Source organism: Marmota monax, unplaced genomic scaffold (assembly GCF_021218885.2).
Source record: "Marmota monax isolate L192 unplaced genomic scaffold, Marmota_monax_Labrador192_F-V1.1 WCK01_AAM20220418_F8-fsc00038, whole genome shotgun sequence".
NCBI classification, from domain to species: Eukaryota; Metazoa; Chordata; class Mammalia; order Rodentia; family Sciuridae; genus Marmota; species Marmota monax.
The window spans coordinates 9,601,241-9,612,559 of record NW_026692498.1 but is presented as its reverse complement, the minus strand read 5'-3'; the positions used below and the strand labels follow the sequence as shown (position 1 = coordinate 9,612,559).

General features: G+C 36.6%; 1 protein-coding gene across 1 annotated transcript in view; it reads left to right on the top strand.

Moving 5' to 3' along the window:
- Positions 1–2,702: 2,702 nt before the first annotated feature.
- LOC124093177 (organic anion transporter 7) overlaps positions 2,703–11,319 on the top strand; it is a 47,801-nt gene continuing 39,184 nt past the window's right edge. The window contains exons 1-4 of the mRNA XM_046445464.2: positions 2,703–3,356; positions 4,018–4,121; positions 5,526–5,680; positions 5,780–5,948. Coding sequence (XP_046301420.1) covers positions 2,955–3,356; positions 4,018–4,121; positions 5,526–5,680; positions 5,780–5,948 — 830 coding nt within the window. The 5' untranslated portion in view covers positions 2,703–2,954. The remainder of the gene's footprint in view (positions 3,357–4,017; positions 4,122–5,525; positions 5,681–5,779; positions 5,949–11,319) is intronic.

Here is an 11,319-nt window from a genome sequence, read left to right as displayed (position 1 = left end):
GTTGACTAAGCCACCAGATTAGCCCCTTTGCCTGGTGGCAACCCCATCCTTGGGCCTATGATGATGGTCATAGTGTGTTCATTGCTCACTGCTAACGTTGAAGCCTCCCATCAGTTAAATTGGGCTTTGGTCACTAAGCCACCACTTTTAGCAGTGGCCAATTGGGAAGGAGCACTACCCAAGCTCTTTTACAATAATTCCAACATTATTGATCCTGAGTTATTCATCCAGGGGGTAAATGTACCCTGGAATCCCAGCATTTCCATACCTACTCTTCCCATTTGTTTCTCCATAGTTGATAATAAGACCTACCATCAGGACAGTCCTCTCGGTTTGCTCTTGCCCATGAAACTATTGTAGATAACTATAACACATCATATGTTGCCTGTCTCTCTCTGACTTTAGAGTTCTAGTTAATGCTACCTATAGCCATAGACTCCCCCATGGAAAATGCAAGAAACTCTTGCTGCCAACATGCCCAACAATGCCTCTTGGAAAGCCCCCCTCAGATAATGATAGCATCCCATGGAATCAATGTGTCACTGCCATACCTTATCTCCTTGATAAGAGGAATTTTTCCAGGGAAGAACATCTATTGCGCCTGGGCAGGCGCAACTCCTGGGAATGTAACTTATGTGCCCCCCACCCCCATCATATGGCTACTACAGTATCTACTACATGGAACAAGCTTTCACTAACAGTTTTGAAGGAAATAAATATGGCATGATGGATATAATGCCAATATTGCTAGCTGCTAGACGCATCAAATGGGCAGCAGTTGGCTGGATGAATGAGGCTATATTGAGTTCAGACCCTGACCATGGATTTGCCTTTATGCCAAGTTATACCATACCTACTATGCAAAAGCTTGTGTTATACCACTCTTTGCCATGCTAATAATCAATGATACTGATGACATAAATATCACTCATACAGAGATCCCTTGTGCAGTCAATATATCCTGCTGGCTCACAAATTGTCTAACCCCTGATATGAAAGCTAAACATATATTTATCCTCAGCATGCTGCCAGCCACATTTGGCTACAATGAATATGTCCAGAGAATGAAGGAGTCTATGGGACATGGAGATGAAAAATCTTCTGAATAAGACCCAACACTGGATAAGGTGTGCAATTAGCTTCGTCATCACTGAAATTATTGCCCTGGTAGCCGCCATCACCACCACAACCACTGCTACTTCTTTGATCACTCAGAGTATCCAGACTACTCAGACTGTAAACAATTTGTCTACTGCCATGGCATAAATCTTTACTGTTCAAAATGACTTAAATAAACTCTCCTGAGATACTATTTTAGACATTCAGCAAGAACTAGACTTCCACCAGAAAAACAAACAAACAAACAGATATTCTGTATATGTTGCAAAGGCTCACTTGTGACCCTGAATTCCATAGTATTTGTGTCACCCCCAATATGCTGTATCTGAAAATGTAACCTTACATTTCTCCAATTTTTCTCAGTATATTAAGGGCATATGGGATGCAAACTATGTTATGACTATGTATGAACTTAATAAGGCAATTGTCAAAATCAGTGAGACTAAGGTGTTTATCGTCACAACCTCTTCCTTCTTCTAGGGATTGACTAAACATTGGAAAAACCTTATAGCCAAGTTAACTAATCCTTATAATGCTATTACTGGCCCTACTCTTTATAATAGTGATTTCTTTTCTTGTGTTGTAGATGCTTACATAACCATGTAAAGGCCAGAGGGGGGAGATTTGGGAACAAGTCATAGAGTATTGCATATGTGGCATAAGTTAAGGGTGTGTGAGTGGTAGGCCACTCTCCTTGTGCTAGGCATGTGAGTGGCAGGCTGCTAACCCCATAGGCACAGCCCTGGGCATGAGGCCATCTGTTGCAGTCCTTGCATTTACTCCATGGCCCACTCCTTGATTGGTTGCTGCAAGGATGGTTAGTAGAAATTGCATTGGTCACTGCCTGTATTCTGCTTGGCTACTACCTGGGTGTATATACATAGCATTGTGCAATAAAAGCAGACCTGCTTCCTGCTTGGTCTCCAGAGGTCTTTGTTAGCAATTCTGCAGCCACACTCTTCTCTACCCTGTACTGTGGACCTCCTTGCTGGATGAGAGAGAGTCCATGCAACAGAGATCATCATGGAAGAGGCTGACAGTTGAATGCTTCCCATAAAATTCTACAGGAATGTCAGCTCTCAAAACTTCTGTTTAAAAATGAATGTCCCCAGTGATCCACTTCTTTCAGCCAAGCCCTATCTGCCTAAGTTACCACCCAGTAGCCACTCACTATTAATCCATCAAATGATTGAACCCAGTGGTGAGGTTAGGGCACTCGTAAACTCATTACAGCCCCTCTGAATGTTACTTCATTGCCTAACATATAAACTTTTCTGGGGTATGTTGCATCCAAACCATAACACTTCACTGCATTAATTTAGTTTGGGTGATTTTTTTTTACAACCTCTGTCAATCAAGATTTAGTACTAATCAAACCAAAAATCTCTCTCCATCTCTCCTAGAAAAATCAAACACTTCAATGAGTATTGCAAACTACATGTTCTCTAAAAAAATCACAAAGCATGTAGCAGAGTTACTCTGGTTTGTTTTCAGAGTATTTGCAGATCAATGTCCAATATTAACTGCAGTTCATTGCCCACAACAAGAATTTTCACAAAGTAGATCATTAACATATTTAATTGTAGGAAGCACCTCAGCAAAATCTCTCTCTCAGTGATTGAAAGAAAATAGCCACCAAGTAACCTGAGGATGACTAGGGGATATTAGCTTCGTGGAATTGCCATAGAGGTGAAGAGGGGGCCATTAAGAAGAAAGTGAGGTCAGGGTCAACAGCCTTTGCTGTGTCACAGTGAGAGAGGATAGAACACTTTGTTCTTTGAACTCATCTAGATACAACGATTTTGTCTTCAGTTGGTGAGGGTCATTCAACCACTATGGCCTTTCAGGACCTCCTGGATCAAGTTGGTGGTCTGGGAAGGTTCCAGATAATTCATATGGCTTTTCTTTTTACCTACAATGCCATGGCACAGACTCATACTTTATTGGAGAATTTCACTGCAGTCATCGTTGGTCATCGCTGCTGGGTCCACATACTCGATAATGCCACTGTCTCTGACAATGACATTGGGACCCTCAGCCAAGAAGCCCTCCTGAGGATCTCCATCCCACTAGACTCAAGCCTGAGGCCAGACAAATGTCATCGCTTCATCCACCCACAATGGCAGCTCCTTCATATGAATGGAACCTTCTCAAACATGAGTGAGGTGGACACGGAGCCCTGCATGGATGGGTGGGTATATGACCGGAGCTTGTTCCTCTCCACCACCGTGACTGAGGTAAAAGGCTTAATTTTCCACTCATAAGTATTTGACTTGGATGTGTGGAAACAATGAAAATAATGAACATGCTTTGAGTCTTTAATTGCTGTGTGAGTGCTGGTTCTTCTTTTCTTTTTTTTCAGAAACTACTGGTTTTTTTTAAAAAAGCAATTCAGGGAACATACTTAATGTAATGATAAAAAACAAATAGGAGCCTACTGTCATGGTACTTTGATTCTTGTGAATATCACAGTTTAAGTAAGTAAATATGTGTCTTGTTAAAAATGTGATGCTAAATCAGTAACACCCTGCCTTGACTGCCAATTAGATATGTATGGTTGGTTGATCAAAACCTGGGTACACAGAATGAATTTCTAGAGTAATCATGTGGGAAAGTGTGCAGTGGTATTCAAGATTCAGTAAATTCCTCAAGATCTTTGAATGATGGTGGTCTGTGGCCACATTTGAGAACTTCTTGGTATGGGTTAAAGTGATCATTAATGGAACCCATAGGTATAAGGCAGTCTTCCTAGATAAAATTATTTTACACAGAGAACAGGATGATATAATTGCAGTGTTTTTGAAAACAGAAGCTACAAAAAGAACACAGGGGCCTGACATAAAGAAAACTATAGGTCATGTGAAGGTGTTTTGTTATGCTGGTTTCTTTGTCTTCCAGTGGGATCTGGTATGTGAATCTCAGTCACTGAATTCAGTATCTAAATTCTTCTTCATGGCTGGAATGTTGATTGGAAACATTGTATATGGCACTTTGTCAGACAGGTGAGTGTCTCTGGTTCACAGATCTCTCTACCCCTGGGTACTATCATCAGCTTATGAATCATTTATGCATATGAAAAAATTATTACAAATTACACTGTCCTGGTTGTACCTTTGTTCCCAGGGATCTACAAACACAAATGCAAAATGTCATTCAGTGTGATGAATGCTGTTTATAAAAGACTTGAGTCCTGTGTGTAGAAAATTAGCATGAGATTTGGAGGTGTTTTACCAGAGGCTTTGGAGAGAAGATACCACAATATGGAGTCTGAAAGATTGCAAACAGTTAACAATGGGGACACAGAGGTGGATATGCCACCATATCAGATTCACATCAGATTCAGCCTGCTTGAATATGTAGACAGGAAAAAGACATTGTCAGTGTCATGCCAGGGCATCATGAAAATAAAATCTCAGTAGGTAAACTCAAAGGACTTCACTATGCTACATTATCCTAAAAATGTTTAAGAGTAAAAAGAGTGAAGTCCCAATGAAGCAAGGAAAAGTGCTTTTTCACATACAATGAATCTTCAATGGAATATTGGGAGATTTTTCTTTAGAATACATGGAAGCATCCCAAACTTTTCTTCTCAATAAGGGACACTATAGTATGTTACTTATACATCTGTAAATTCATATTTTACAAAATGAGACAGTTGGGTTTATGCACTTAATTTACATGTAATTTAAATGTGTTGTGCCTTTCTCTCCATGGTGTACTTACCACTCTATTTTTGGGATACATACATATTCCTATTTGTACTTTTAGTTCATATTTCTAATTGCTACATAGTGCTCCACAGTGGAGATCTATAACAGTGTTCCTGAGCCACCTTTGGGGAATGAGCAAGCAGATTACCACCCAATGCTTGCCTTCCCAAACCTAAGAAAAGGTCAACTTTATATTTTCTTTTGCTGTGATAAATACATGTTATATTTTTACAAATATGTTTTGTTTCCAAGGTCAACAAATCCACTCAGCAGATAGGGACTCTTACCCAACCCATCAGCAATGTTGATGTACTGCTTCATAGCTGTTCCTATTACATCATGTTAGCCATAACTTGTGCAGTTCTAGAGTCTCAAGGGCTGACTTTAATATTTTATACACAACGTTGACTCTCCACTATCATAAGTGTATGGCTCAGTGCAAGAAATATTTATGAGGTATTAATATTTCTAACACTGCAGCATGTCTTGTATAGCTTGAATTGGTGTTGAACTACTGGTAACAATTCAAGAAGTAGTTGTGAGGTCAAGCTATCTATTTTAAAAGAAGGAGAGTTGATTTGAGAATATCAGCTGTTGGTCCTTTATGGATATTTCATAGGTGTGAAGTGCTTTCTTTGTGCTAATTTTTACCACAGTTGTTTTGTTCCCACAATCTCATCTTACCCTTTTCCATAGATTTGGGAGGAGGTTACTTCTGACATGGTGTCTTCTCCAGCTGGCCATTGCTGACACCTGTGCTACCTTTGCTCCCACCTTCCTGGTGTACTGTTCACTACGCTTCCTGGCTGGCATGTCCACCACGACCATCCTGACAAATGCTATTCTTCTCAGTAAGTCAGCACTGACTCTTGGACATTTACTGAGATTTGACTTTGACCTTGATATTCTAGCTTTGCTTGAAGTAATTATTCAACGATGTTTTCTTTCAGTTGTAGAATGGACAAGTCCCAAATACCAAGCTATGGGAACAACAATGGCAGTGTGTGCTACTAGTTTCGGGAATATCCTACTGGGAAGCCTGGCTTTTGCTATTCGAAACTGGCATACTCTTCAGCTGGTTCTGTCTATACCGATGTTCTTCTTTTTTATTTCCTCAAGGTATGAGCTCCCTTTTGTCTTTCTCTTCTAAAACCATGGTATGGTAATGTACATGGCATCAGGACATAAAAATTTATTTCTTCTTGGTTCTACATGAGGATGTGCTCTCAGAACAAGTGTCTTGGTACAATTTGAGAAGCAGAGCAAGTAGGATGATCAGATGAAATTGAGGACATTGAAAATCTTTCAATTCATGATAACTAGTAAATATTTTTTGTGAAATATTATCCCAAGCTTTGCAAGTGATATACTGAAAATTATTCACTGTTCATGTGAATTTCTCTTTAACTGTTATATACTGTATTTACTAATAGGTAAAATACAAGATATCCTGTTATATTCATATCATAGATAAACAACAAATAATGTTTTAGGCATGGGATTCAGTTTTTAAAATATGATACACTATTTGGAATTCAAGTCAACTATGCTTACTCTAATTATATTTACTAAAAAAGAACCATGAAAACAAAATATCAATGAATCCTTACCTGAAGTTCTGGGACTGTCAGCTTATCCTTGATGTAAGCCTCATTTTGTAATGTGTAGAAAGAATTATTGCAAACATATTTTCCTTTGGAGATTGGTAACTCAGAAGGATCCAGAGTGTCAGAGTAGGTCCTCAAGAGTTTGCAGTGACAAACTGAGGTAGGTGAAGGATGGGAAAGAGCAGGGAGCAACTTAGTGTACCAATAACCAGGAGAAAACAAAAATGAGTAGTTTTCAGGACAGAAAGAGAAATAATAAAGGCAGTGGAAGAGTCAGGAATGTAATCACTCAGTGGCAAGAAGGGAAGCATTTCTCAAGAAGCCAAAAGTCTTTCTACCACCTAGCTCAAGAAAAACAGACACTGACCAATATATCCACAATCAGAACAGATAATAAATTCAGGAAAGCTGAGCTGTGTTTACTCAGGAGAATGTTTTAGATGTGTCTGGCTGGAGAGTGAACCACCACTCCCCGAAAAGGTCTTGGAGCCTTCCAGCAGAGGTGTTTGGATCAGGGAAGCCCTGACAGCTTAAAGGAACTTGTTAATTATCCTTCCTGATTCCCCAATTGGGAGTTCCTGAATTTTATCCTTGTTTTTAAGATAGCATTTTCTGTTTTATTTGTCTTCTTTCTCCCTCTTTTTTCTTCATTGTTGTCTTTCACTTGGTACACATGCATTTTGAATATCTGTGAGTGTCCATACTGAGAGCTGATTTGGGCAACAAAGAGAGAATACTCTTTTATGAGAATACAGTGTGGGGTTAAACTCAGAGTGACTAGTCAATCAGTCTGCAGAGTGGAGAAGAACGAAGAGGACTTCCCTTTGAAATTGACAGCATAATCTCTGAGTGAAATGTGTGAGTGATGGGAGGGGACTGGAATAGATTATGATGGGATAATAGGAACATAGCTCAATATTGTAAAAGCTGTCTATACGAAGGGAAACATCATTCTAAATGGAGAAAAATTGAAAACCATTCCCTCTTTCACCACTTATATTTAACATAGTCCTTGAAACTGTAATTGGATACTTAATGATACATTTTTACAGATTTTAGGGTTAAAAGGAACTAATCTAATCTCCAGGGTTTCAGGATCTGGTAAAAAAAGTCTACCCTTCAGGGTAAATTTTGTTCCTCTCATTGATGTTATCTTGGGCCTGCATTTCTCCTGCAGTTAACATCTTGGAAATGAAAAGTGGTTAAAATCTTGGAAATAAAAGATAGTTTACTGAGGAATGTGACATATCCTGTCCACTTTGGCCAGATAGTGCTCCAGGTAAATTGCTTCTTGTAAAAGAAAGTATGTCACGTTCCCACCATTTTCATCAGTCTGTCCCCTAACAATACCACCATACAAAGCTCTAAAGTTTGGAGCAGAGATAAACTCCAATCACCAGAAATTTCCATTTTAAACTCTATAATCTCCACCCTGGGAACACCACTGACAGTTCTCCCTCTTTCACTGACAGTTCTACCTTAGACTGATGAGAAGAAAAGATGAGAGCTATTTCAACCAGTTTTGGTTCCAGGACAATCTAGCTGGAAGCCTTGTGAGCAACACAGAAAAGGAAGAGTTTATCTATTTCTTGCTCTATCTAGGGGGGAGAGAGTCCAGGAAGTAATGGAAATAAGGTCAGTCTGTCATAGGCAGAGAACACCTATCCTTGTCAAATTTTGACCCTCTCCACAGAGAATATTTTTTCAGGTTTCATGAAAATGTTTCTGTGTGTGTGTGTTTGTGTGTTTATTTGCTGATAGTTTTATGAATATACACACACATATATTTGTTTCTTTTTCCTTTTTTATGTTCATCATTTTAAAAAATGTCCATTTGTTATTTTCCTCTGTTTTATTTTTTGAGGATTAATATTTGTATTTGTTTTGTTCAGTGTTTCTTTTTATGTTTTTGTTTCATTGTTACTCTTTCCTTTTTTCTTCATCTAATATCCAGATGATCTTGCTCTATGTTATTTTTTGTTCTCTTTTCTATGTTTTTCTTTTACACCTACTTTAGCCCTCACATGCTATCTTGTTTCCTTCTCTCTGCTTAATGTACTGATTATTCCAAACTTTCTTCTTGTTCCACTTTATTTCCTTTAAATAAAATGTATTCTTATCACCATTTAGAACTATTTAGTTCACAAAATTTTCACCCCTGCTACTTTTACTGTTGTGTTTATTAGTAGTATGGATTTCACAGATAACACTTACTTTTTACTTTAATACAAAGAGTAAAGGAGATGAAATCCTCAATCTGATAATTAGGTCCTAAGTAGGAATGGCTGGAGGTAGGGACTCAGGTGCCACTCCTGAATTACTGCTCCCTAAGCACAAACACAGAAAATAACACAAAGACTGTGGACAAAGCATCTCAATATAATTTTCCTATACCCTTTTAGAATATACAAAGTTATTAAATCCAGAAAAAAACTCATGGAGGTGTAAACCATGAACCCTGCTATATACAACCAATTTCCATCTATAGAAGGATGTGAGACCTACAGAAAAGTGTAATTCTGAAGCCACTAATCAATGCACTTGATATAAAGTACACAAATTACACTACTATAGAACTGGTAGAGATACTCTACTGCAAATCTCTACTGGAAGTACATAGAATAGTTCACAACAAATGGATATTACAGAACCCCCTTTCAGGAGAATGCTGTGACTTAAAAAGGCAAATGCATAAGTGTAGAAGGAAAATCTACTTCAATAGATGAAAAAATCCAACATAGAAATATAAGAAATACCAAAAACCAGGATAACATGACACCCTTAAAGTTAGTAATTCACCAGCAAATTATCCCAATGATACTAAAGTGAACAAAATACCATATAAATAATTCAAAAGAATAATTATAAAAATGATCAATGAATTATGCAAGAACACAGAAAAATAACTGAATGAATTGAGGAAGGCAGTACAAGATATGAATGATAAATTTAGCAAAGAGATAGAGATATTTAGAAAGAACCAAACCAAAATCTTGGAAATGAAAGGCACCTTAAATCATATAAAACATTCATATGAAAGTTTCCCCAATGGAGTTGATTATGTAGATGACAGAATCTCAGAATTGGGAGAAAAAATGTCCCACCTCAAACACTCAGATAGTATTAAGGAAAATAAAAAGGAACCATGAACAGAATGTACAAGAATTCTGAGACATTATCAGAGCAAATTTAAGACTTATTTGAATTGGGGAGTGTTTTCAGATGCAGGTTAATGACATGGAGAAACTCTTAAGGGAAACATTAATAGAAGAATTTCCAAATCTTGGAAATGAGTTGGACATTCAGATACAGAATGCATTCAGAACCCCAAATAGACATGATCAAAATAGAATCTCTCCACAACATGTTATAATTAAAAGGCCTAAAATATAAAGAAAGAATAAAATTTTCAAATCCTCAAGAAAAAATCATCAGGTCACTTCCAATTTCTTACCATAAAAGCTAATATCCAGAATGACTTTGAACTGAACAATGTTAAATAAAATACTTGTTCACCAAGATTGTGATATCTTAAGAAAGCTATTATTCAGAATTTTAAAAAATTAAAATCTTTTTTTTTTAATTTCAAGACATGATTTATTTAAAATTTCATTATTTATAAATATAAATCAAAATTAATTTTATAAAATTTCCATATCTATGAATGGTCTACAATTTCCATATGGCACTGAGTTTTTTAAAAATATTTATTCATTTGTTTGGCCACTGAGTTTTTAACTTACTTTTATTGAGTACAGGTTATATTCTGTATCCAGTGAACGGTATACCTCAACACTATTTTTCATTGCAGTGTAAGTTGATCATGGTTTTCACAGGAAAAAAAATTAAAATCTTTCAAGATAAGCAAAAAATAATTCATAATTTCCAAGAGAGAACTACAAAAATACTTAAATGGTACATAAACAGAAGTCAGAAACAAACTTAGGAGCTCAAAATGGACAAATCTCATTTAAAGAACAGCTAAGAAAATAAGAAATAAGATCAAATTACATATAGAAAAAAATGGCAGAAATTAATAAACACCTCTGTACAACACCATTGAATGTAAGAGGTCTCAACTTTCTAAGTAAAAGATAAATATTGTCAGAATGGTTAACAAGACAAGACCCATCTATATGTTGTTGGCAAGAGACTCACTTTATAGGAAAAGATAGCAATATGCTTAAAGAGAAAGGATGAAAAAGTATATTCTATTCAAATTGAGTCCCTAAACAAGTCAAAGTAGCAATGCTCATATCCAACAAATCAGACTTCAAACAAAAATTATCAGAAGAGAAAGGAGGTCATTTAAAACAGGTCAAATTATTTCAATAAAAATATATAATGATAATAAATATTTATGCCCCAAATACCAGTGTGCCTCACTGTAAAAAACAGACACTACTAGACTTTAAGAATCAGATAGACCCTAATATAAAAAAAATACTGGGTGATTTTAACACACCTCTCTTTCCAATTGATAAATCTCTGGAATCAACTCATCAAAGCCTCTTTAGACCTAAAAAATATTGTATAAGTAGAATGGACTTACCAGACATCAATAGAATATTTCATACAACAACACACTTTAACTTTAACTTTCTCCTCAAGTACTCAATGTACTTTCTATAAAATATTCCATATTTTAGGCTACAGAGTCACTCTTAAAAATACAAAAATATCAATATAATTACTTCATCTTATTACATCATAGTGGAATAAAATTAGAAATAAACACCAAGAAAAACTACAGAAAATATGAAAACACACAGATAGTAAATACTACACTGTCAAATGGTAAGTGGGTCATAGAAGAAAACAAGGGGGAAATTTAAAGTTTCCTAGAATGAAATGAGAATAGATATAAAGAATATCAGATCATC